At 49.9% G+C, this 27246-nt stretch overlaps 1 protein-coding gene across 1 annotated transcript in view; it reads right to left on the bottom strand.

Moving 5' to 3' along the window:
• Positions 1-216: 216 nt before the first annotated feature.
• The window catches only part of CDHR3 (cadherin related family member 3), a 49634-nt gene continuing 22604 nt past the window's right edge, over positions 217-27246 (bottom strand). Inside the window, exons 6-18 of the mRNA XM_045792188.2 lie at positions 26324-26472; positions 24291-24480; positions 18294-18465; positions 16994-17096; positions 16003-16101; positions 14324-14550; positions 12123-12294; positions 10159-10409; positions 8148-8329; positions 6062-6075; positions 4627-4658; positions 2826-2874; positions 217-1155 (exon numbers count right to left, since the gene is read on the bottom strand). Coding sequence (XP_045648144.2) covers positions 854-1155; positions 2826-2874; positions 4627-4658; positions 6062-6075; positions 8148-8329; positions 10159-10409; positions 12123-12294; positions 14324-14550; positions 16003-16101; positions 16994-17096; positions 18294-18465; positions 24291-24480; positions 26324-26472 — 1942 coding nt within the window. The 3' untranslated portion in view covers positions 217-853. The remainder of the gene's footprint in view (positions 1156-2825; positions 2875-4626; positions 4659-6061; positions 6076-8147; positions 8330-10158; positions 10410-12122; positions 12295-14323; positions 14551-16002; positions 16102-16993; positions 17097-18293; positions 18466-24290; positions 24481-26323; positions 26473-27246) is intronic.

The following is a 27246-nucleotide window of genomic DNA, read 5'->3' as shown; positions in this document are numbered from 1 at the left end:
TCGGATAAGCATCAACTCTTGGTTTCGGCCCATCATGATCTCAAGGTTGTGGGATCGAGCCCCGAGTCCAGATCTGAGCTCCGTGGGGAGTCTGCTTGAGATTCTCTCTCTCTCTCTGCCCCTCCCCACCTCTTTCTCTCTCTCTAGAATAACTACATCTTAAAAAAAAAAAGCCAGACACAAAAGAACATTTCTGTGTGATTGTGTTTATATGAAATTCAGAAAAGGCAAAAACTAATCTGTGATGATAAAGATCAGAATAGTGGCTGCCTCGGAGGGGAGCCTATGATGAGTGGAATAGCTTAGATCTGTGCACTTGATAGAATGTAAGTTATACCTCCCTGAAAAAAGAATACAAGAAGGTGTCCGTTGTGTTTTCTTCTTCCCAGATGAATAACTCATTATGTATTCATCCATTTTTTTTTCACTGCTCTGCTTCTTTTGAAAGATTTGAGGGGACTTACAAAGGTGTGTGGCTTTGAGTGTGTTCATCAGGGAAGAAATCGGAGCGGTGCTACACTAAGGGCAGGGGATCTGGATGAAACCCGCTATGAGGGGAGCCCTCAGTATTTATATCAGGAAGTCCTGAGCACTTCCTACGGAGCTTCCCAGCAGTCAGCACGAGGAAGAAACATGATTCCACATCCAAAAGTTAACGGTTCATCTGATCGGAGGACAGAGACCCAAGAGAAACTTCTCCCGTTTGGGGCCCTGGCTCTCCAAGTCCTTCAACCCATGTTTTCACCCTGGTGCTTCCACCCCTGCCCTCAAGGGAATAGGGCGAGGCAGTGTCCCAGGGATACTCAAGGCCCCTCCCACGTGCTGCACTGTGGGGCCCGCACCCAGATACCTGTTACTTTCCCGGGTGCGGTTTGGGGGAAGCCCAGCTCGTGAGGGCTGGGTTTCTGCTCTTTGGGGTACCCAGCTTGCCATCCTGGTTTCTGGAACCAGGGCTTGTGTCCTCAGCCAGCGCTTTGCTGCTCAGCCCGTCTTGCTCACCGGTGCTCCTTGGTGGCCTGGTCCCTTCCCCAGTGACAGCTCTACTCGGAGCAGCTCTCTGGGGGCCGGGCTCTTTCCATCTTGGCATTTGGGTTGAGGGATCTTTCCATTTTCTGGCTCCTGTGTTTGAGTTGAATTCATATACTGCCCCAGTAACTAGGGGAAAAAAATACACAATCGCCATATAAATGAGGGAATTCAAATGCTCGCCTCTCCCATCTCCACCCCGCTCCGTTCTTACCCCCAGGGAAAGAGGAAAGGCCCTAGGAGGGGTGAGTCATGGAGAGAGGAAGCAGGCTGGTGAATGGCACCATCTTCCCCAGCCTGCCCTTTCTCTGAGCTACAGGGCTCCGGCCACACAGGTATCATGCAAATCACATGCAAATATCATGCCCCCCTGGATAGAAAGGCTTAGGACAGGCTCTCGGTTGCAAGATTAAAAAGCTACAGAAGTCTTGAATTACATATTGGCTTTGGATAAATTTGGTTCAGTTTCTAATGGGGTTACCCATTATGTTCTGATTTTTTTTTAAAGATTTTATTTATTTTTTTGAGAGAGAGAGAGCGAGCAAGAGAGCCCAAGCTGGGGGGTGGGGTGGGGGGAGAAGCAGACTTCCCGCTGAGCAGGGAACCCAAAGTGGGATTTGATCCCACGACCCTGAGATCAGGACCTGAGCCGAAGGCAGACGCTTAACTGACGGAGCCACCCAGGCACCCCTGATGGGCTTGTTTTAAAAACCCCCTGCATCCCAGACACAAGAAGAAAGTCACCGAGGAAGGAGGAAAGGACTCTGACTTTAATTTCGGTTAGGTTAGCGGAGATTCGGAGACGCGGACAGGGAGTCGGGCCTCTGTGGAGACGGCGCGAGGGAGCCATCTTGACTGTGTCAGCGGCCAGCACTAATTGGTGTGTTTGTTCCCGTTAGTGCAGTTGGCTCATTTCTTCCTTGTTTCCTTCTCTCAAGCACATAAATGTGGATCACAGCCTTGGTCCTCCCTGGCTTTTGCCCCAGAAGATGGAGTCCCAGGCGATGCCCCGCTCCTGCCGTTTCCCTGCGGCATGAGTGGCTCTCGGCAGAAGATCCCACCAGCACTTATGCTAATGTGGGCACATTATGGTAACAAGTACCTAATAATAGAGGGAAATTTAATTCCAGCAGCAGCAGCAGCCTCTCCTGGAGAGGAGCCATCCTTCCGAGAAGGACCGAGTCGATTGCATGTGAGGGTGGCAGGCAGCCAGCACACTTGCCTCCCGAGTTTGGTTTCCTTCCCTTTATTCACATCTATAATTGAGCCTTTGTAAGTGGAGGGATGTGTGTAAAGGAGCTAAATTTGGAGCTGATTTCATGGGGGTGAGGGGAGCTCTGGAGGCCAGCTTTACCTTATGTTCATCTCGCCGACCAAGAAGAAATTCTTGGCCCCGATCGAGGGGAAGAAGGGAGCCAAGCCTGCCATTTCTCCACCGCGCTCACTACCCACAGGACGGTGTGAGCAGCATTCGGAAAGGACGGCGGGGGGAGGTTGCGCTCCAAAGAGCAGGCAGGATTCACCAATCCCCTGAGCCGGCTTGGGATTTAGGAAGGGCGCCTAGCGAGGGCCGAGGCCTTCGGTGGAAATGCGCCGGGGCCTCACGTGTGGCCCGAGGCTTGAGCGTCTGCCCGCTCGGGGTGCCGTCCCGCGGGACAGCGGCAGGAAGGGCCAGGCCACATATTCAGATGAAGGCACAAACTGAGTTAAGGGCAGGACCTGGCATAGGGTCCTCTATGAGTCTACCCGCCTGGAAAAGGAAAAACACCTTTGGATGGATGGCATTGCCCCTTAATTACCTGGGTCGATGGCTTCTCCGTCAAAGACAGAGTTCATGTGAATCGTTTCCTGAGGGGGGGAAAGAGACAGCTTCAGGCACAATCCTGACACACCTGCCACGGGCCAGGCTTCTCCTCCTCACAACGGGCTGCGTTCCTTACCCAGGGCCTTCTTGACCCTTGTCTACTCGCTAGGCACCGTGCTAGATGCTGGGGGCATGGCAGGGAGCACGGCAGGCGCGGGGGCTGCCTGCACAAAGTCTGCAGGCAGTGAGAGCCCCGCCAACAGGTGCACGGCATAGAGTGGTGAGGCGGACCGAGGGACGCTGGCGTGCTCGGGGGCCGCAGGAGGGCCAGGAGGACAGCTAACCCAGCTTGGGAGGCAGGAAAGCATCCCGAGTGAATGCTGTGTAAGCCGCACAGAAAGAAGAGCAGAAATGCCACACGACCTTGGCTGAGACCCCCTGTCAGGCCGGTGGGCAAGGCAGGCAGAGAGTGGCACTCACGTGCTCCCACCCATGGGCTCTGGCTGTGTCCCCTTGCCTAGGCCAACACAGGGTCGCATCTGGGCCTGGCCTGCCTTCCCTACGTCCTGTGCTCCACCTCCCCTCCTTCCCCTGCTCTCTGTGCCACCCTCCGGGACCTGAGCTCTGTCCCCAAGGAACACCCCCTGTCTCACAAGGTGCCCTCCAGAGGTGCCCTTCTTTAGCTCGCTGATGAGGATAGTGTTTGGAGTCTAGGGGGTCCCTCCGGCACCGGTTCACATCACACCAGCCATCGTCTACGCACTGGCCCACGGCTCCCCAACTCCCACGACAGAGGAAATGGAGACCAGATGGGTTTTATCCATTCCAACAGCTCAGCAGCTGCGCTTTTCATGGTCATGGGGATTTACTTATTTAATTGATTAATTTAATAGTACATACTTCTGAGGTGCTCTCTGAGTGGCATCACGGGGGGTTCTTGCCTTAGACACTACGACTAAGGAGATAAGAGATCCCCTCTTCCTCCTGAGTGTAGACAGGCCCGTCTGGATAAGCACTTAGGTGACGGACCTGAAGCAGAAGTTCTGGAGCCCGGCCTTGTGTTCGTCATTGTGCATATCATTCCCCCGATTGGTGGGTCTTGGATCATCACAGACTCTTACTATCAGGGGGTGAGGGAGATGGGGAGGGGTCACCTTCAAGTTCTGTCACTTCCCAGGAGGCAGATCAGGTGCAGTAAAGAAAAAAAAGGAGATAAGGGGGGCGGCGGGGAGACTCTCCAGCTATCTTGTTACACTTGGCATCTGTGTGACTCTTAACAGTTCTCAAGGTAGTTCCCCACCTGCGACCCCAGGGCAGGTGTTCTTACTCCCATTTTACAGATGAGGAATCTAAGGCTCAAAGAGGCTGAGGGAGTCTGCCAAGTGTGCAGAGCCCACCCCTGGCCCAAGAGGTGACCTGTCTTCCTCGCTTCTCTGCAAGGTTGTGAAACAGCAAAGAAAAAATAAGTCCCACCGAAAGCTGAGGCTCGAGTTCTGGTCTTTAAGCCCTTCTCCCTCCAACCCACTCTCCTAGAGAGCTGGTGTAGATAATAAACGCCACTATTCAATATTTATGAAATCCACTTCTTCTGCAAATATATCAGCAGACATGTTCAGTGGAGGGAACAAATTCTATCAGGAGCTCGTCACACAGCAATCTGTTCCAGTGGCCAAATGCAAGCATCTCCCTGAATGATAAACACTCCCATGAGGCTGTGGCAGGGTCTGCCTGAGAGGGGACGGGATAGGCCCACCACACGCCACCCAAGCCACATGCCCCGCGGCCACCACACTTACCACCAAAACCTCTGTCTTTGTAGTCTTCATTTCTGCAGGGAACAGAACAGATAGAAGTGAAGCTCCTTGGACACCAAATTGACCTTAAAATCCTACCTCCGCGATGGGATTTCTCTTAAACAGGCTTTGAACTTAGTATTGCTGACACAACAAGAATTCTCTCTCTGTAGAAATGTTTATTGACAGTTTTCTACCTTCTCAGAAAAATACACACACACACACACACACGTACATGCACACACATAATAATAATATACAGAAGTTTTTTTAAGTGTTACTCTTTTCCCAATTTATTGCTATTACTGGACCTGGGAAATTAGCTTTTTACTGAAAGATAAGAAAGATCCAGTTGATACCTTTGTTTGTAATGTGCCATTTTCTTTGCATCCATTCCCTATGCCCTTTTTAAAAAGTAACTAGGGTGGGTGACCGTCTGTGAAGACCTCATTAGAATCATTTCACTTGATATGATCAATAACCATTATAATCAAATTTCTAACCCCGCTTAGTGCCTTGTGCATGTCAGACTCGCATGGCTATGGATTGAGTGATTAAAGCAATCTTTTTTGGGTGCTGGGTGGCTCAGTCAGTTAAGCAACTGCCTTTTGCTCAGGTCATGATCCTGGAGTCCTAGGATTGAGTCCCACATCAGGCTCCCTGCTCAGTGCGGAGTCTGCTTCTCCCTCTGACCCTACTCCCTCTCATGCTGTCTCTCTCTCAAATAAATAAATAAAATCTTAAACACACTTTCCAATTCTCTGTCCTGTCTCTCCCCATAGCCTGTCTTCCCCTCGAGGCAGCAACTTTCAGGGTGGGTGCTGACGTCCCCTTGGGCTTGGCATTGTTATTCAGATGGAAACTTGCTCAACTCACCAGTGCCCCAGCTCTCCCCACCCATCTGACTGCACCCCGCCCCCCTTTCCGACTCGCCTGACCCAAATAACTTGTGAAAATGATCAAATCCATTACAATCTGAGAATAAAGTGTCATTTGTTCTTGCAAAAGAGGCATCTGTCCAATACAGAGCCTCAGCTGTCCTCGGGAGCAGTCCCACCCCTCCACGTGCCACAGAAAGTAGATACTGTCTGTGTTTCTCTCATGGGGAGTTCTTCCCTCCTGGCGCCCTTGGCGGGGAGCAGACCTCTAGGTGCCTCAGTTCAGCCAGCTGGAGGCAAGTCTGGGTAGGGAACAGGCAGGACTCAGAGGAGAGATCCGAGCGCCCTAATGGCGCCATGTGCCCTGCCCTGCCCTTCTCTTTCTCCGGCTACAGCTGACCTCTGCGTCATTTTAGCCGCAGAAGCCGCGACTGGAAACACACCGAGACAGAACTGCACCCTGATTCTCTGCTGAGTTGGAACCCTTTTATTTAGTACAAGAGAGCAAGCAAAACCCAACCACAACAGCCACAAACAAAGGGGATAGGCATGGTACATACCTCCTTTCTTCACCCTATGGGGAAAAACAAGAGAAGGACAGGAATTAACCTGAGAGTGTTCTGCTCTGGTTCACACACGATAACTTAGGGCCTTTGGTCAACTGTGTTCCTTGGGATTCAGGGATTGATTAAAAGAGGGGCCACGCATGGGGACTAAAATGAAGGCTGGGCTCCCACCCCTGCTCCAAACGGAGCAGCTCCATCACTGCTGGTGTGGGACTAAAGAGGTTCTGGGAGTGTGCTAAGTTTGAAACTGTTGCCTTAGAGAACTTGAGGGAATGTATTTTCTCTGACAGCACAGGTGAGGGCATGACCAGCGGGCCTGGCAATTCTTCCTGCCTCCTCTTTCTCCCCAGTAGTCAGCTTGAGCAGAAGGCTTGGCTCAGAGCAGGAAGCTTCAAGGGCTGGCAGTGAAACCCAGTTTTCCTTTAACAGGAAGACCTGGATTTGGAGGCCAAGCCCCTTCCCATGATAACCTTGGGTTCCGTAATTCTGTGACTCTAATTTTATTCTTTGCCGTTGTGCAAATGTTGGCTGCCATATGGTACACCTAATTTCCAGAGAGGCCAGGCCTGAGTCTGTATTAATGGCTAGTTTTTCTTTTTTAAGTCAACCATGTTGGAAATGGTTAATATTTAGGCTGTAAGTTAAGGCAGTCGGGTTCAAGGTGCACTGAACCATAAAGGGCTAGGCGGCTGCAGTGTCTAGTGGATGCCTTCCTTTACGGACTTCTAAACCCCATTACGGAGCACCACCATCCCTACAAGCTTAAGCGTCACTCTATTGGAGCCAATTTTTTCTTCCAAATCCATTTGTGAGTAGAGCCCAAACAAAAATGCCTCTTTTAATTTCAGCAGATGCTCGAGGATTTCTTACCTTGAAGTCAAGGTTGCCAATAGCAACAAACTTCCCCGATAAATATGGCAAAATGCAATGCACATCCTTATGCTAATGCCTTCTACTTTTGTACAGGCTTTCTTCATCCATCGATTTTAAATTATTTGACAGTACTAGTTCATCTTCAGAATACCTTTAAAAGGTATATGAAGTCTCGTCACTCCCTCGTGGTGCCAAAACTCAGGTTCCAACATCCCAAGATACTTGAGCATAGAACTAAGCTTGGAATCTAGAATTCTGAGCTCACTAGGACTCAGCCACAAAAAATAATGCAACAAGACTCAACAAGCCCTATATGAAGGGTTGACTCAACATGGGGAACAGTGCTAAGTGCTTGCTTTGCCTTTGCTCATTTGATTGTTTACTTTTCAAATAAGGAATTGACATTCCCAGAGGTCGCCACCTGTCTAAGGCCATATAGAACACGGTGAGCCCAGATCCGAACCAGGCCTTGTCTCTCTCCAAAGCCCAGGCTCAGAACCATCATGCTGTCATGGTGGGAGCCTCTGAGACTCAAGAAACTGGGTCTTGGGGAAGCTTGGAACAATGAAGCGCTCTCTCCATTTCACTCTGGTGTCTCACTTCAGCCAGTAAAAGACACTCCACGGAGTACATGGTGAGAGGCACGTGAGTGAGCAGGAGGGAACTGGAGGGAGGGGAAACAGGCTTCTGCTTCCAGCCCTGGAGAGTGAGAGATTGGGGTCACATGCAAAAGAACAATGATGATTTAGTCACACAAAAGCCCAGTGAGTCACTGGAGCCAAAAGCTTAATTCCCTTATCAGTTTTCTGTGCTTCCTCTAATTCCACCCCATCCTTTAAATATTCTACAAATACCAGCACAGCATATTCTATCACTACTCACAACCAGGCTTTTTTTTCCTGAAGCGTTTATCTAGGGCAGGGTCACCGGAGGATGAAGCCCCAGTTTCATAGGGAATGTATCAAGGACAGGGCAGGTGCCCGGGAAAACCAAAGGAGCCATTTCCTGGCCCAGCAGGTGATGAAGAGGGTACCAGGACTGAGGGGAGCTGGGATTCCTTCCCCCCACCCACTTCTCCTTCCTTCACTCCAGGCTCCCTCTCTACACTGGAGAGAAATCCTAATTCCTTTCATTCCCTCTCCTGACATCACTGGAAACGATGTCCTAAAGGAAGTGATGGAAAGGGCCCAGCCCACTGACAACTTACGGAAGTTTCTGGTGCTTCCCAGTCTTGTGGAGACAGTGTCTGTGGATGGCTTTGGCCAACAGGACAAACAGGGACACCAGGAGGCCCAGAAGCAATATGGAGCCCAAAGTGATGACAAAAGGCACATACCACGCTGATGGAGAGTAAATGTTCTTTCTTAGGACCTGGTAGATGACCCTGGGCTTGAATGACAGAGGGGGGCAGGTGAGTGGAGGGTGGTTTGGGAGCCATTTTTGACATCAGCACTCTCTCAGGTCAAGTGTTGGTTCTGCTCTTTGTTCTTGCTTTGTACACCGGGGCAGCCATGTGCTCACATTTCTTGCTGCTTCAACCCATCACCTTATTTATAGTCTTTCCAAGCACCCAGGAGATCAAAACCCAGAAAATTTAGGGAACTGAAAAGCAACTCCAGGCCTATTTTTACTCTCTTTCTTCCCCTTCCCAAACACTAAAAATCCCATTGGCTTTTTTCCCTGCCAAATCATGGCATAACCCTGGGACGAATATAGCCATTGTCTCTCACTGGGAAGGCATGTGCCACGAAAGTTGTTCTTTTTAACACTTTGTAGGCTGTGCAGTGCTCCCTGGCTACAAGCGACTCTGCCAGATCACACAGGGCTGATAGCGCCGTGGAACCTCAAGCTTGGCGTTTGCTTCCTAGAGAGGGAGACAGATACCAAACAAGGTATGGAGATTCAGGGGCCGGAGATGTCACCGTCGGGTCATGTAAGCCCTAGAAGGGTGGCAGCTCCTTACTCAAGGGAGCCTACTGGCTCCTACCACAACAGAAAGCCTCTTAAGATTATCTTGTGCCTCTGTTCATTGGGGTAATATTGACTCCAGCACACGGGAGATGAGCACCCACCAGCGCGTGGTAGGACTCTGACAAGCAAAATTTGACCACCTGTCACAGGTAGCTAAGGTTCTGGTGACTTCTCCTCCAGCTCACTGCACGTGTGGGGCTGCCTACTAAGGGCACAATTTTCCTTAGGAGCAGGAAGGAAGGGGACAAAAGAGCACAAATATAAGCCAGTCCCTCCAAGGGAAGATAATCCCATTGACAGACTCCAAGCCTCGTCCTTCCTTCATCACCCTGGTCTGATTAGGGCACTTGCTTGTTTGCTTCTTACTATCTACTACGATCTGAAGTTAATGCGTGAATTTAGATACCTGTCATCTGTCTCGCTCTCTAGATCAGCAGCTCTCCAACTTTAGAGCACATCAGAATCCCCTTGCTGGCTTATTAAAAACACAGATTGCTGGGTCCCACTCCCAGAGCTTCTGAGCCAGTAGTTCTGGGGATATGGCTGGGGACTCCGGGTTCCAATATCTTTCCCTAGAGGTCATGGTCATCACAACTTCAATATTCTGGGGTGAGCCTACGAATTTGCATTTCTAACAGGTTTCCAGGTGATGTGGTTGCTGATGGTCTGGGGACCACTGACCTACTAGAAGCTCCACGACAGCAGAGATCATTTTTGGCTTGTTCACCAAAGAGCTTGGCATATTATAGGTATTCAATCAATATTTGTAGATGGAACCAGTGAATTTTTTGGATTGGGGGTAGGAAGTAGGGTACAGAGTGATGCATAGGGATTCTTCAAAAGAAGTGGAGAAGAGCATAAAAGCAGCTACCTGCCTTTATGGACATTGACTTGCAAAGGCTCCTAAGGGGGTTGTAAAGGTAGCTGCTGGCCCCATGTCCAGGTTGGCTCCTGTGCCACAAGCACCATATGTGCTCAGTACCTGACCTGTCACAAGTCGGTGCAGAAATGCACATTCTTCTTTAGCAGCATAGGAAAAGTTCGTGGTTCCCCAAATCCAAGGTCTCACTCAGACCTTTGTCTACCACCCAGTGACTACTTCAGTCCAGCCCCTAGTTAGCTTTCCTGGCAACATCCTAACCCCTCAACTCTTTTCAGCCCATCCCATATTTCTCCTGGGTTAAGGGGCTCCATCGATGTACATCACAAGGGAGGTATCTGGGGAGACCAGGTCCCAAAGCCCTTACCCTGGGGGTTGTGGTGACAATTGTGGTGGGGTGAGGAATGACTCTAATACTCAGTGTCACCGTCCCTGTTTCAACGTGAGCCTGAGCTTTCTTCCTGCCAGACAGCAAGTTGTCATCAGTTATGTAGACAAGTAGTTTGTAGTCCCAGATCTTGTCAAGCCCACCGGCATAGTCGAAGCGTGTCGCGAGGAGCAGGCTTGTAATGTTGGACCCAGCGTTGGGAGAGAAGGTGAAATGACTGTTGATGTTGCCTAAATGTGATTTGATACAAGGATTGGGGGAAAAGAAAGAAAAGAGAATGAGATAAGGGTTTAGAAGAAAACTGTATTCCATCATTTCCTCCAACATCCATGCCTCAGGTATCAGCTGTGTTTCTGACACACCAGAGCCAGGTCAGTGATATGATATGGGCCATAACTACACCAGAGATCTCATGGGCACAGAAGAACTCTTGTGGGACACCTGGGTGGCTCAGTCGGTCAAGCGTCTGCCTTCAGCTCAGGTCATGATCCTGGGCTCCTGGGATGGAGCCCCGCATCAGGCTCCCTGCTCCATGGGGAGTCTGCTTCTCCCTCTCCCTCTGCCTCTCCCCCTGCTCATGCTGTCTCTCAAATACATAAATAAAATCTTAAAAAAGAAAATAAGAAGAAGAACTCTTGCTCACAAACAGTGTGGCTGTAACAAGAATGAGGTAGAAAGGAACAGCAGCACGCCCATCCCAGGAGAATGGCTGCCATCTTTCTGGGCATCAGCCAGAGATTTAATAATCCCGGGGGCAGCCTCTCCAGCCCACCCTCCTGGACAGCGTTTGTTTGAAAACAGTGGGTAACTCACACTCAGACCAGCAGGTGGGCTGGAAGAGGATAGAAAGGCCGCCTCTCCAGCCATAGGCCAAATGCACTCCGTTGCCTTTGGTGGAACCTGGCTGGCCCCCCTGGTGGCCACCCCGGTGGTACCTCCTGGCTCGGCCGGGATCGCTGTCCCAGGTCCTCCTGCATCCACCCTGTACCCGCCTCCCCCACGGCTTGGTTGGGGCTCAAGGCTCACAGCTTAGAGTGCCCGGGGCAGAAAGGCTGCCACCCAAGCAGCCCTTGCTCAGTTCTCTGGTGGCTCCAAACTCATTACCAACGGCAAACCAGTAAATGGAGCAGGAGATGATGTAATTTCTACTCCCTTAGCAGCGAAGAGCTCCGTAAAGGCCTGAGGGTTCTCAGTATGGATTATTTCCATCTCGGCAACTGCTGTTTGGAGGCAGTCTCTGCCCCTGGGTTTGTGACACAGCCTGCTCGCGAGGCTCCCTAGCGCTGGAGTTCCCGCTCCGCCAGGGCTCAGCGGGCAGCCCGGATAGATTTTCACTCTTTCACATGGAATTGCTCTGCTTGTTTGGGTTTCAATCTCTGGCCCCAGCACTTCATTAGATGAGCTATTTTGGTCTCATTTCCATTGAGGGGTGCTCTCCTCCCCCCCACAGTGGTATATTTTTAAAGAGAGAAAGTGAGTGGAGTAAAAGAGAATTCCTGAGGACACGTTTCAGAATGCATTTAATCTATTTAATCTATTATTATCCAGAGAGAGGATTGGGATTCCCCGCCCCCATTACAAGCTGGCAGGAAAAGAGGTGGTTGAGGAGGGGGACTAAAAAAATTTAAACTACACTAATATGGTTCATGCACCATGATGGTGGGAATTGTGGAGGGTGGGGGTGCCATCCGTGGGGTTCACTCTTCCTTGGGTCTTTGGGCAACCACGGATGGGAGTCTGGGAAGCATTAGGTGAGACGGGGAAGCCAGAGGGCTTGGAGGCACAGGACCATTACACTCCTCAACCTTGCTTCCCTCATTCAAAATACCCCCTCACCCCCACCCCCCCTACACTGTGTTCCAATCAGTGTGTGAAAAGAGACCCCTTTCCCCCTAAACAGCTGCTAAGGCCTCCAACACCAAGGGCCCTTGGAAACTGTGTACCTGGGCCCATGGAGTAACGAAACGACCTGGGGCTGGAATCAAGGTCAGTACACGTCAGCTTGAAATTCTGAATGTTTGTGCCAACTTTCAGATCCACTGGGATGGCCAAGAAATAAGAGTTTGGGGTACAAATCGGCTTTTCATCATTTTCTTCAAGGATGTTCACAGTTACCTAGAACAGCAAGAAGGCAGCCAGGAATAACAGCTAGAGCTCACAGAGAATTTACTGTGTGCCAGACCCTGGGCTAGGTGCTTTTGGTGGACCAGCTCATGGAACCTCCTCTGAGCTAGACGATATGATTATTCCCATTCTCCAGACGAGGAAACAGAGGCTTAGGGAGATTAGGTAGTAGACCTCAGGTCATTCCATTTGGTGAGAGGCACAGTTCAGGCAATCTGAACTCAAGTCTGTCCTACTCCAAGTCCTGGGCTATTAACCTCTGTTCTGTGTGTGTGTGTGTGTGTGTGTGTGTGTGTGTGCACGCGCGTGCTAGTGTGAATAAATATACACATTCACATCCCCCCCACGCACCCACATGCATCTAGACACATGGGCTCATCCCCACAGGATGCGGAGTTGTTTTCCCAGGGATGATGATGAATTTATGGTGACCCCCTATAGTTCCTTGCCCATTGCCCTTGTGAATTGGAAGTTCTGTCTTGAACTTTGGAATATAGAACAATGGTTCTTGGCTCTGGTTCCACTTTGGTAGGCCCACTCCAGACCAGATGACTTGGACTCTCGGGAGGGTGGGGTCCAGGCACTTCTGTAAATGTTCTCCAGCTGATTCTAATATGCAGCCAGGGTTGAGAACCACTGGGAGAGAAGGAGTCGACCTGGCTAAGCCGGGATCTCATCTGTGACCTGGGCTATTAGCACCGCATGAAGCCAGTGCCCTAAACTGCCACAAGCAGGAGCCGGCCTCTTCTGTTTCATCGTTGTCTTTTATGCGTGGTGAATTGGAATATGGACTGGGACGCCTGCCAGCACGGAATCACAGAACGTCAGCCCTGAAAGGGACTTATGTGATCATCACCCTTTTTAAAGGCTTATGAATTTTGAGTCGTATTCATTCTACCTTTGAAATTTGGGGATTTCAGCTATTTCTGAGCCCAGGAATAAATTGAAATGTTCACTCCAGTTAGCTCCCAAAGTGGAGTCCATTCATTTTTCTCAAAAAGCCAGCCTAACAAACACGACAATTATCTTCAACTTAGCACGTCTTTTGCTCAGCCAGCAATGTCGAGCCTCACACCTCATTAAAAAAATGTCCCATTAATTCAAAGCCAGTCATCAGAGGAACTGGACTGTTCAGGCGATGGGTTATCAGGTGACTCTCCATTTAAGAGAGAGAGAAATGGGGACACAAAGATGAGCATTGCTCAGACCCCCTTGGAAAATTGGGATCAAAGTTGAGAAATGAACTCCGTCTCCTGACTGAACCAGTCGTTCTCTGTATCACACGGGGCTGCCTACCGCTAGCCAGGAGTTCATTTGCCTTATGCTTCTTCACTTTACTAATGAGAAAGACCAAGAAATAATTCCATCTTTGTGGCCATCATATTACCTTCAGATCATCTTAACCATGGACAGCACAGACCTGTTAAACCCTTGTTACTCAAAGTGTGGCCACGGACCAGCTGCACCAGTGGAAATGTGGAAACGTGTTAGAAATGCAGATTCCGAGGCCCACTCAGACCTCCCGACTCAGCGTCTGCATTTAACCAGGTGAGCAACACCAAGGTTGAGAAGCAGCAGAGCCCTGGTTCAAGCCACATCGTGTGAAAGTCTACCCTACCTGATGTGATGCGGGTGGGGTAGAAACATGGCAGAACTACTGGGGAGGGGGAAATGCATAGCTACGAAACTACACCCCACTTCTGGAGGCATGCATCTCACCCCAGCCACTGCCAAAGCGAAGAGAGATCTAAAGGGTAACGGGAGGAAGCTGGCCGCGCAGAGCGGTCATCAGTCTTGGCACGCCCCCCAGACACCCACAGACTTGGGCCTACAGATGCCCATCTTTACTTCCTAGGCTCTAGGTGTGTCCAAATGTGCTGTCCTGGACACCACTAGTCATTTCCATCTGTGGGATATGCCCTGTTAAGATTCCTTATCGCTACAGCCACACCTGGAAAATGCCAGAGAGATCTTAAGTCAACAGTTGGGCTGGTGTGAACACACCCACAGCCCCACTCACAGTGACTGAGCTGCTGTCCTCGCCGTTGGTGGCCTGGATTCTGAGAATATAGATGGGGGTTGTTTCGTAGTCTGCTCTCGTCACCAGCTGGAGTTCTCCCGTCTGGGGATTGATCCAAAATATGTTTGGGTACTGCGGGCTGGCTCCTCCGGTGGAAATGGAGTACACGACCCTTTTCTGGGGGTGGTCCTGATCAGCGGCGTGCACTAGGCCAACTCGGGTTTGAGCTGGAAGAATCAAGTACCTGCGATTAGTCCTACTTGGGGGGGGGGGAGACTCCAGGAGCAGACATTCCCACCATCACCGGCAGAAGGGCTTTTGGAGGTGTCTTTGCTGTTCAAACTCTGTACGGTGTATGTCTTCAAGTCTATTAAAATCAAATTATGCTAATGAGCACGTACCGGGTAACTGGCCCTATGATCCAAGCTATAGAGTAAGGCGTGAATTGTAAGGCGTGAAAGACAATTCATACCTTTATATGGACTCCGAGCACGCCAATTACGTGCTCATGTTACGTGTTTGTAAGCAACACTGCAAAGAACATCCTCACACATACTTGGTTTGCCACAGCTTTGTCTATTTCAAATTTTGTCTTTTTGTCTCTTTCAAATTTTCTGTAATGAGCGTGAATTGCTCTTATAAACAAGATGAAAAATAAACAGTTTTTAAAAGGGTTTTAAAGACTGTTGCATTTTGCTCATTTTACAAAGCTTGTTGGTGGGGCTGCTGGAGTTCTGGCTGGCTTCTTCCGTGGGTCTTTCTCACACATCGCACTCCTGTAGGGCAGGAACCTCTTATTTCGCTGTACAGCCCCAGCACTAAGTGCTTGACCCAAAGTAGGTGATCGCTAATCGTGAAAAGATCTGTGAAGAATAATGAACCCAATCTCCGCGGCATGTGTTATTCACTGGATAAGGTATAAGGAATTAAAAGCATTCTCCTCAGAGCCTCTTCTTGTGCTTTGTTTAAAACTTCAGGCCAGGAAATGGAGACCATCCTCAAGACAGAAAGTAATATGGAGAGAAGATCCTTTTAGAGGGAGTGTTTGGGTTGGTTGCTTGGTTGAACAGAGAAGAGGACGTAGCCATGAGTAAAGGATCAAAAGCGGGGCTGAAGTGTGATGATACTAGAGTTAACGGTCCCACCTTGAAGTCAGGGGAGATGGGGAGAAGCTGAAAGAGGGGAAGAACCTACAGAAATCGAGTTGTCAGCAGAGGGCACAAGAGGCCTCCAGGGACTCCCATTACGGGCGAGAAAATGTCCTTACTTTGTTTTTAAATGAAGGAGATCTACAAATGGGAAATCTGTTCTCTATTTTTAAATTTCAATTCTCTGCGCAAGTGGGATAAAAATCACAGTGGAGACCGAGGGAAAACTTAGGCCACAGAAAGGGAAGATGAGCAGAATCAGGCACGCAGATAAGGAAGCGATCAGGGGTTCGGAGAAACGCAGCTTAAACAACAGTTTTCAAAATTTAGGTTTCACCTGAAGAGCTCCTCAGCAGGGAGGACAATTTCAAAAGAAATGAGAGATGCAGTAAACACGAATGAGCTGTGAATTGCCCTGCACAACGCCACTCGGGACCCCCTGAGCTGAAGGCGGCTTCTGCTCCGTGGACCACGCGTGTGGATGAAGGAGTCCACAAGAGCCCTGGGATCTGTGCCCTGTCGGCTCCTTACCTGGCCTTAATTCTGACACCTCGAATACGTAGGATGGCCTGTCAAAGGTAAGAGGAAACTCATTTTCAGGCTTTGTGAAGATATAAATGTAGATGTTGTCTGAAAGCAGAGATAGAAAAAAAATTAAACTGCAACACCCCACTCAGGACACATTGTTTATTCACCATTTTTAAAGCACCTGCTGTGTCCCAGGCTCTGTGCAGAATGGAGGGGATACAAGGTGGAGAAGACCTGGTAGGTCCTGCCTTCACGATGCTTAGAGTAGTTAGCTGCCTTCGGCTGAACACGTGTGCAGGTCACTGCGGACGCCGGGAGAAGCTGGCTTGTAGGGATATTTAGAGTTACACAAACGGGCCAGGGTGGAGTGGGAGGGAGTTGTGGGCACGTGTGAGGATACCGAGGTAGAGAACGGCATGACCGTCTCAGCGAAACTGCAGTTTGGAAAAAGGGGAACTTAGAGGTGGGCAACCAGAGCTGATGGCAGAGAGTTAAGCAGGGGCCAGAGATGAAAGTCCTTGTGTGCCAGGTCCGAGTTTGAACTTAAACTTGACAGCTACGGGGAGACACGCGGAGGGCTTTCAGCGAAGAAGTAATATAATGGTATTTGCATTTCCTGAAAATCACTGTCAGAATGTGGAGGGTGCACTGGAAAATGGCAAGACAAAAGCCAGACAGAAAGATCCTTAGAAGACTCTGAGTGTTGTCATTGAGCCAAGAAAGGGGAGGTCCTGTGTTCGAGCCCTACTGCTAGAGGGGGGTGGGGCAAGAGGGGCCGCAGATCCTTGAGATTTTAGTTGAAGAAAGGACTCAGAGACAGATCAAAAGTGCCTGGCAAATGACCGGAGGATGCTGGGCTGATTCCCAAGTGTTAGGGTTTTTGAAGTCTCCTTTTGAACACAAATGCCTAGGCCAATACTGAGGCTGCCCAGTACAGTTTAGCTGTTGCTACTCAAGGGAGATACTTCATGAAATGAATCAAAATAATACTTGCTTTTATAGTAAGGAAGGGCAATGTCCTGCACCTGGATTATCACAGTGTACTTATTGCCGGCGGCTAGATTACTTGAATTTTCATAATCTAGGTCACCAATCAGCTAGATTAAAACAGAGATATCATATTACACAGAATAAACAATCCTTTTAATTAAACCGACAGAGACATTTTCATGTACTGTTAAGGGATACGTAAATTGCAAAACCTTTTTTGCAAAGCATTTTGCCCATAAGAGGAGCTTTAAACAAGTTACATCCATACCTTTGCTCACTGCTAGAGAATTTATTCAAAGGACTTGACCAGGAGAGAGAATCTGTGTTTAAAGATGTTCAGTAAGCACTATTGCCCAACAGCATAGGCTTAAGACTTCAGGTTAGCTGAAGAGAAGCATGCTATAGAATCCTATAGGCAGGGATATGTCCATCATTTAAAATATCTATGCATCTATGTATGGAATATACATAAAAATCCATAACATATCAAAACGTTAATAGTGGTTATCACTGAATGGTAATGCTGTTCTGTGTTTTCTACGTTCTACAGTGAAGATGTATTCATTTCCTAAACAGAAAAAATAGAAATTATTTTTTAGTTGATACATGTGCATAAAATTGGCAAGACTTTCTTGGGGGTAGAAGAAGGGCTTGGCATGGGAGGTGGAGAGAGAATGCCCGGTGGGCCACTCTCTATCCCTAATGCCAAGACCTCCCCCCACTCCCAGACCCTTCTGCCCTTCCACTTCCTTCTCCTCCTTCCTCATCACCCTCCGGGGGAACCCTGTAGGTAAAGGTCTCACACAGCTCATTGGGACCTGCCTTTTAGACCCACCCACCTACCAATCCTGCTTTTATGCCCCTGTGAAGCTGCTGGGGAGGGGGACACCTACACACCCCCACTCCCGTATTCTCTGCTGGGTCTCCAGGGCTTCCACAGTCAGGGCGCTGGGCTGCCTCTCTCTCACCTCACACCTCTCCGGGCCAGAGATGAGCACTCAAGTACACAGAAGTGCTTGAGGCCAGAGGGCACTAATGGGACGTGATGGGCACACTGCGAGCTTTGCAGGAAAGAATCCAGTCCTTAGCGCCCCAGGCACAACTATGCAGAACAAATGATTCCCGGAACTTGGGTAAAATAAAGAGCGAACGGGGAGAACAGAGTCACTATTAAGTTTGTCAGTTACAGTCGCTTTGAGAGGGAGTTACCTTGGAAATGTCTCTCTGCGGGGCAGCAAAAGCACTATGCATGTTACACCAGCTTCCCCAATGCCCTTTCAATGATGCAATGACCATTAACTGACCACGATTTTCCCAGAGCCAGCTGGATCCTGTGAAAATCTGCCACTGCTCCCTACTCCAGATGGCGTGGTGAAGTTGAATCGGTTGTTTGGGGCTTCGCTGTCATCATCAAAGCAGAACTTGTTCAGGTCCAGAAGCAACGTCCCCTTGGCTGCTCTTTCAGGCACCATAATGCTGGCGAAAAGACACGATTCAGTATTTTCCCCAACAAATGGTGATTGAGTGTTCCTCCTGACATAGGCCCTAGGCTAGACACCTCTGCTTTAATTTCAGTTCAAAGCTAGTCCACGGTGACTACAGTCACTGCCTAATGGGTTCCCTGCTCTGCCCTTGCCTCCTTTCAGACTCTTCTTAACACAGCAGCCAGAGGGATCCCGTTAAAACGTTGTCGGGTCACGCCACTCCTCTGCTCCTAAATCCCAATGGCTTCTATTTCCCTTTGATCTAGGGGGTCTTCAGGAGGTGTGCGCCCTGCCTCACCTTACCTGTCTGAACTCAGGTCCTGCTGCAAGGCTCCCTGTCGGCTCCCGCCATCGGGCCTCCCGGTGCTCCTGGAACTCTCCCGATGCTCCTGGAAGTCAGGCCTCAGGCCATCCCACTAGCTGTGCAAACGCTCTCCCCACAAATGCCCACCCGGCTTGCTCATTCACTTTCTTGAGTCTCCAGTCAAGGTCGCCTCCTCGGGAGCCCACCCAGGTGCCCATCTCCAGCTCCCTGCTTTATTTTAAATTCTTAGCACTTACCCTTTCCCATCTACTTATTTATCCTGTTTATCTCCTGCTTCCCTCCTGCAATGTAAGCTCCAAGAGGACAGAAATCTTTGCTCTGTTCTTGGCACGCTCGCTAATGTCTGTCGAATGAGTGAATGGTGACTTATGAGACTAGCACAGCCGTGAAGAAGAATATAAGAGAAACAGAAATCTTGCCCTGCCTGCCAGGCGCTTATGACCTAGTTAGGGAAAATCACTGGGCACCTAAGCTCCTCACCTCCCACGCTTTGAAACTCAGGATTTCCACCACTTGTGTTCTAATGGACTTTGACGTCATAAAAGGGCCCCCTGACACGTTAGTGTCATTCACCCAACAGAGCTTTATTAAGGGTTGAATTTGGGAGTCCCGATCTCAGTTGACTCCAGTAGCACAAACGAGGAAAGCTGCCGCCACACTCGGAGCCATCTGGTCCAGCTGAGCTCGGTGTGGGAGGCCCTGAGGAAGCGTGATTAACACTTTTAGGCTTCAGTTCATTCAGGAACTTTATTGTGTCTCCAGGTGTCAGGTTTTCCATCTATAATCTAGACATAAATCATGTCAGTTAGCTTTTGCTTTATAACAAACTGGCCCAAAAATGCAGTGGCTTAAAACAAGGCACTTATTATTTCTTGCAATACTAAGGGCTATCCATGCGTTCTCTGGGTTCTAGTCTGGCTTGGCTGATCCCTGTTATCTGGCCGTTCAGCTGGGGCTGGCTGGTCTGGGATGGCCGCGATCACATGCCTGCTGGCGGGAGGGCAGCAGGTGTCTGCTTCATGTTGTCGATAACCCTCCACGAGACAGGTCCAGGTTCTTTGCATGGACATCTCAGGTTCCCAAAAGTAGCAAAAGACGGCAAGTCCCAGTGCATGCACCCCGTTTGATCCTCTGCTGCATCCCATTTGTGAGTGTTCCAGCGGCCAAAGCAACTGACATGGTAGGTCCAGATCCAAGGAGTAGAAAGAGAAACCCATCTCTTGATGGGAGCAACGGCAGAATCGCATTGCAAAGGGGTGTGGGTGCAGACAGAGAGGAATTTGTGGCTGGTGTTTGGTTTGGTTTTTGCTGTCTACCTCAATCATTTCTGTCTTACAAAAATACATCGTGGCTGCCGTGAGAATGTGTCTGGAAGACCCTCAGCCGAGGAACGTGACTGATCACAGACCCTGTGCTGCTGTGCTCTGAAATCCATTGCTTCGTATGCTGTGAGGCCGCGTGCCTGCGACTTGGTGTCGCAGACATACTAAGGCAGGCTCATTCCCGTCCCATGATGGCTGACGCTGGCACTAGGACTCCTTGATGCCCTAGCCAAACCTTCCAGAGACTACACAGCAGGCTAGAACATTTCTGCCCACCCTCCTTCCCTCTTCCCTTCACTGAGGTCAGACTTGTGTTGTGGTCTGATGACTTGCTCAGCCTTGTCTGCCTCTCCCCATTTTCTCCCCAGGCGTGTCCCCTAATGAAAGCCTCACACATTTATCCTGTCTTGGTGTCCTGTTCTCAGAACACCAGACTAGCATGTGTTATGTTGCCTAATCTTCCGCACGATCACCTCTCTCTGCACTAAACTACGGTCCCTTCTATATCCCACGTCATCTCTTCAGGGCAGCTAACGTGGGCTCTGGGCTCTGCGAAGGCAGACCAACGTCTGACAGCAAGGAGGGCGTTGGGCTGCTGAGGATAACTGGGCTTGCTTCCTGGAAAGCGGTTTTTCTGACAGGTGCCTCTTCGGCAGAGACAGCCTCTGTTTCAGCGGGATTGGGGTCCCGTTCCTGCCTTGGCTACCATGTCGTGGTGTCATTCCTAAGTACTTAGAACAGACATCACTTATTAAACACCACTACGTGTGGTAACAAAAGAAACACTTGAAAATCTACCTCTAATTCCCTCATCCTCAAGCGCTCTGGATTGTTGTCCCCATTTCACAGGTGAAGAAAGAGCGGTTCAGAGTGGTTTCAAGACCTGTCCAAGAAAGCTGGCGCAGGCAGGCACGCTTCTCTCTTGTCTGTGTTAGTAAATCTGGCTGTAAGTTCCGGCAATGAATCTCCAGGCCTACAGACAGTTTGGGGATCCAGACCTTGATTCCGACTCTGGAAGCCAGAGTGTTGCATCATCCAAAGAACCCTGCTTCCTGCAGCCAGGGGCTCGTTTCAGCATCCCGGGGCTGCCTAGCATGGTCTTGCCATTCTTCCCTCCCCGACGCTTGCTATTTTTCCCCCAAACGCATGAGTTGGAGAACCACTCCCCCTCATTCATCAAGGCCCAGCCTCAAAGGCTGGCTGCCCTTGCTCCCAGCCATCTGACCATGCTCCCTCCCCGCGCAAAGGTGACTGGCCCAGCCACAGTCTGAGCCGGCTGACCTTCTCCGCCTCTGGCTCACAAACAGCTTGCCGAGCGCTTTCAGCCAAGCGCAGGACAATTTACAACCAGAGTGGGGGCTGTCACGGTGCCTTTGATGCCTCCATCAGGCACTGGGCTCATTCATCACCAGCCTGGGAAAGCCGCAGGGGCCTCAGTGCTAAGGGCTGCTTCCATCACCAGGCTGGCCTGAGAGCCTACAGGACCCATGCGACCCACGGGGGCAGCAGGGGGCCGGGCACGCAGCCACCTGCCTCCAACCCACTGGGTGCTGGCGCCCTCCCCCTCTCTTGCACCTGCTCTCCCAAACTCCCTGGCAGGGACCATGCCAAAAGCCCTGAAGAAGGAATAAATATTCAGGGATGCGTGTTGTCTGAGCTGGGAGCAGCACCAGTCCTGTTCTGTTTGGTTTGGACGCACCCGTGTGCTCTGGCATGGTGGGAACGGGGAAGGTGGTAAGGATCGGTGGCAGGCGATACTGGGTCAGGTTTCCCAGCCCCTGGAGTTTGCAAATGAGGCTGGGTTTCTGGAATAAAGATTTCCACCTCCCGCAGCTGCAGAGGAAGGAGCCCTTTTGTTTCCCCTCCTCAGATCGTGGCTTTCACAGGATGCCTGCAAGATGGAAAAGCCAGAAGCGGGACTTGAACGCTGTTTAGAGTTACCTACAGTAATCAGTACAATTAGTCTAGTTACTGCCTGGCGTTGACCTTCAGGGCTAATTTGGAGAGATTATCAAGAGTGGGACTCTGTGTGGCCTTGCCTGGACAGTCTCAGATCATCAAACTGTGGTTTTCCCAGCCAATATGGAATGCAGTCTGCAAGCTGTCATGCCACACATTGGGGGAGCCTAGACCACAGCAAGCCACAGTATGCACTCAGCAGAAGTGACCAGGAGGTGAGGAAACGGACAAGGAAACTTGGAGACAGCACGGTCCTCGCCAGTCATTGATTCCCAGAGTTCTTACTCCTCAACCCATGCCCTCCACCTCTCAGGGTGGAGGAACAAAGAAGAGCAGGCGGGCCTGGAAGGGCAGGGCATGAGGACAGGACATCGCCCCCAGCCACTAGAGCCACCCAAGAATGCTAGATTTAGATTGTCAAAGAAAATCGAAGTGGGACTGCACATGGCATCTTGACTCCATCCCCACCGCCCAGGCTCAGTTGACAGAGGTGGGTTCCATTTAAGCGTGTAATAGTGTAGAAGTCAGAACCCGAACTACCCGCTGCAATCAGCCCCACCCATCAAACGGACTCTGAGGTTATGGTTACGGGATAGAAACCTATCACACGGTCAAGGCTCGTACTGACTTGATCAGGGCCTCAGCGGGAAGCAGATGAACAGTTAGGAAGACTCTAGGAAGGGTTTAGTAAAGGGACTATTACAGAGGTGCACACAGGGTATATGGAAATCTCAAGGGATGGTGCAGTGTTTCAGGGCAAGTAAGAGTGGAGCTCCCTTACCTCCTCTAGCCCCAGAGGGGCCGGTGCAGGGAGCAGTTCCTGAAGCTGGAACAGAGATTGCTGTGTGCGATCTGGGAACTGCAGGAGGTGGAGGGATTTCTCCAGCTGACAGGCAGGGAGCCAGGAGGGTAAATACCCTGACTTGACTCTCACCTTCATTCTAGGTCTTCCCATTGGCCACCCAGAAGGTGCAGGGCAAGGGAGCCAGTGGATAACCTTATAGGTCATATCCATACCCCTGGGGCACAGAGCAGGGCGGGGACGTCTGGAAGCTGGATCCGAAGTGGGCAAATAGGGTCCGTCCAAAACTGGGTTTAACTGTTTCAATATCAGACTCCAGGCCACACTGAGTTTTAGCATCATGCTGGGCACGCCAATTGAGAAAACAGGGAGACATTCATAAGTATAAGCAATAGTTCTATTGCCAACCCTCGACAGTCTTTGTCCTTTGTCCTAGGGTCCCTTGCATGGCCACACCATGGATTACATCTGTGTCCAAAGTCACCTAGAGCTTAAAAAGTGACCTTGCAGAACCTGTCAAAGGTGACCTCCGAGGATGACTCTCTCCGTGGGGACATCTGAAAGGGGAACATGCTCTGGTCTTGAACTTCGCTCCAGAGCAGGCATGCGCTCAGCCAGCGTCACGGTCCCGAGAAGCAGGAGACTGGCAAGCGGGAAGCCACAGAGATGAAACCAACCCTGGCAGCGACTCGTGTGGCATTTAGACAGAATTGCTAGTAGAGACACAGTGCTGTTTGCCAAAAGGCATATTAACGCAGAACCACGATGGACTTTATTTTTAAATAACACCAAAGAGGTTGTGACACGAAGAATAAGTCAAAATGGACAAAATAACTTGTTTCTGCATCTTCTCCCTTTTTGTTGCCTTTGATTTACTGGCAATTAAGTTGTGTAAGGTGAATTCGAGGCTTTGTTTTATTTTAAGTAAATACGTGGTGTGATTTATTCCTATTACGGGTGGCGTGTTTCTCGGGGAGCTCCCAGCTGCTAATCCTAAGTCTCGAGTATCTATTATAACTGCTAACTAGCAGCACCGTCTTGCCACCGGTGGCAACAAAGAAAGAAAAGGCAAAGTCCAGAGAGGGCCTAACAAGTCTCCATGGTACGTTTCACCAACAAAGATGGACATGCTATAGGAGAGAGCAATATATATATATATATTTTTTTTTATTTTTTGCCAGAGTGCAAAAGCACAAAAGGGAAACAAGGAAAAAGAAAGAAAATGAAGACAGGGAAGAGAAAAGGATCAAGAAAGGAAAACCTGTCTCTGAAATCGGACAGCTCAGGTGGGTTTCTGTTATTGAGGCATGTCCCGGCTGCCCGTGATTCTTCGGTTCCTGCCAAAGAAGCCGAAGAGTGTAGGCCCACCGAGCACGGAGGCGGGGGGGGCACCCGGCACGTGAATATACCTGAAGGTGGTCTTGGTGCACGCGGCAGGGTTGTCATTAATGTCCTCCACAATGAAGGTGATCTGCATGCGGTTCTCTTGACCCCCCGAGGGTCTGTCCTTCACCAGAACTTCCAGAGAAATGGTGGGATTTTGTCTTAATTCACCTGCATCTCGGTCTAGCCTGTGGGCCACTTGGAGCGTACCGGTCACTGAGAAGGCAAAGGGAGAACACGACTCTTGGAGACTTGGAGGCAATTGGAAAGATTGTTCTGGTGTGAGGACTGGCTTGCCAGGAGAATACCTTCTATACAAACACATTTTTAAAAAACTCGTGTAAGTTCCTGTGTTAGACATTGATTGGGATGCCCGGGCTGACCCTTCCAGAACTCTCACCTCAAACTTCAGGGTTGGGCCCCTGGCAGCAGGCCTTGCCCAGAGTGACGAGACTGGTAGACAGCTGACTCCAGCTTGACCCTCTGAGTTGTCTCACTGGAGAGTGTGTCACCGAGAGACACAAGTCAGGTTATCAGTGGAGTTACAGATCAGAGGCCCGAATTCTCGCTGCCCGGAGGCCCGGATCATGGGGGTGGGAGGGCACCTCCGCCGTGACGCTGGCTGAGGCCCGGATCCCACCCTTCCTGTGACCCGCCCACTGGTTCTCATGGGATCCCCAGGACCCTGCTGGTAGGTATCCCCTATCTTTTTTTTTTTTTTTTCTCTGTGCCTGCTTTGGCGTGCCTTCATTTCTGTTACTTAAGACCAGAGTCTTAATAAATATGCTCCAAAAACCACTGCATTTCTTAGAAGTTACATTTGCAATAGTAGAGTGAACAGAATTCTAAACCATGGCTGTCCATCCTTCCACCGTTAGCTCAGTGAGGTCTTTGATGACAGGACACTAGAAAGTGCTCAGAGATAGAGCACAATTATGACCTTAGCCCTCCAGGCGTCCTTTGCCGTAAAGCCAATGGGGCAAATAACACATTGTCTTTCTGGGATTGTCCAATGCTCGCCTCCACAAAGTCATCATGTAAAGCAAAGCCCTTTGGAAGGATGCGATAGGAACTTATGAGGTGGTATTGCCTAGGAGTGGTCCCTGGGGTCATGGTCTTTGGTTTGAATCTGCTTCACACCCACAAGCTGCGAGGCCTTGGACAAGTCATTTGTCTTGTCCAAGTCTCTCTCTAAGCCTCAGTTCCCTCATCTATAAAGTGTGGATTAAAATAGTTCATTGGGTTGTGCTGAGTACGTGAAATGGAATACAAGTGGGTCACTTAGATAGCACCTGCTATATGCTAAGACCCCCATAAAAGATGGCTGTTCTAGGAGGGGGAACTCTCCTTCTCTGCCCTGACATACTTAGATGGGAAGATAACCCCCAGCAGCCCAGCAGATGGCTCCAGATTGATGCAGTCCGGTATGGTAACCACTAGCCACATGTGGCCATTCAGCACTTGAAATGTGGCCAGTCCAAACTGAGATGTGTGGTAAATATAAAACACACAGCGAACTTCAAAGACTTGGTACAATAAATGATAACATCAAATATGTCTCTAATAACTTTAATGTTCATGACAATATTTTGGACATGTTGGGGTCACTCAAATGCCTTATCGAAGTTAATTTCACCTGTTTCTTGTTGCTTTTTAAAAATACTAGACTACTAGACTTTAAAATTACAGATGTGGCTTCCGCTCTGTTTATTTTTTGGACAGTACTGGTCTGGATCCTCTTTTCAGAAGACTTCCAGGTACCCCCAGGATAGTGAACTCATCCGTTGCTAGAGAGCCACCTGCTTTAGGGATGAAGGAGTGATTTGGCTGGTGACCTTGGGACCCTGTTCAGTTTCCCAGACCCCTAACATCAGCTGCTTTTAACGCATCTATTACCCGGTAAGTCATGATATTCTAGACAGAAAGGCACGCTCCAGAACAGAAGACAGATCACATATTTGTGAAAGAATCCAAATGGCTGGATTAAAGGATGCACAGAAGGGTGTGTGTGTGTGTGTGTGTGTGTGTGTGCGTGTGTGTGTGTGTGTGTGTGACTTACGCTGGTTGATCACGAAATAGCGGTTAGCGGTCGTGATGCTGTAGAGAAGGAAGCCGGTAAAACCTTTATCATCCGGGTCCTCCGCTGTGATGTTGGCCACAATGGTGCCCGAAGCCAGCTCCTCGGGAATCGTGTACACGCGCGCTGGGCTGGAGCAGAAATACAGCAGACACAGCTCATTTTCAGGGGCACGGGAGGGTGGAGCCTGCAAGGCGGATATTTTGGTTAGTGCTAAATATAGCACTGAGCTTCTGAAGTTGCATCCACATGCTCCGAGAAAGCCCAGCAGCTGAAAGGAGGGGGGACCGGCTTTTGTATTTCCAAAGATCACGTCCCCGCGGATGCCACCGTGTGCAGGGGCCTGGGCCTCTGACTCCGATTCAGATCGGCCGGGGCTTTCACATCTCTTATAATCAGGGTACTTGGCCCATCCAGCCATCTCCCTTCCCTCTCCAATTCTTGTGCAAAAGCTCCCTGAGCGATTTTAAAAATCCATCTGGACGCAGGTTCCTGACTCCCATCCCCTGGCGGCCACCAGAAGCTATGGTAGTAAACTATAAATACTTTTTATTTCTTCTTTGTCTTTTTGTTTTGCTCTGTTTTTGCCTGCGGGAGCAGAACTTGTACACCTTCCTGAGCTGCATTTATCATTAAGGTCAGCTCTCTGCACGGAGAAGCCAAGGTCACTGCCCTCCAAGGGTGACTTCTTACAAGGTAACCCCGAATCGCCAACTTAGCCATCTTCCTTCAGCCTCCAGTGCTTTGGGAACAGGCTGATAACAAGGCAGATAGGTTCAAAGTTTTAACCACACAACTTGGGTCAACTGAGGAATTTTGAATGCACCAAATGAGGCTTATTGTTTAGAATGACCCTGCAGGAGATCCTTCTGCTGAGGGAAAATCATTTCAGTGGGGCAAATCAT

This window comes from Ursus americanus, chromosome 3 (genome assembly GCF_024610735.1).
Source record: "Ursus americanus isolate L20-20 chromosome 3, mUrsAme1.1.p, whole genome shotgun sequence".
Taxonomy (NCBI): domain Eukaryota; kingdom Metazoa; phylum Chordata; class Mammalia; order Carnivora; family Ursidae; genus Ursus; species Ursus americanus.
Note: the sequence above shows the minus strand (reverse complement) of the source record. Positions and strands in the feature narration are given on the sequence as shown.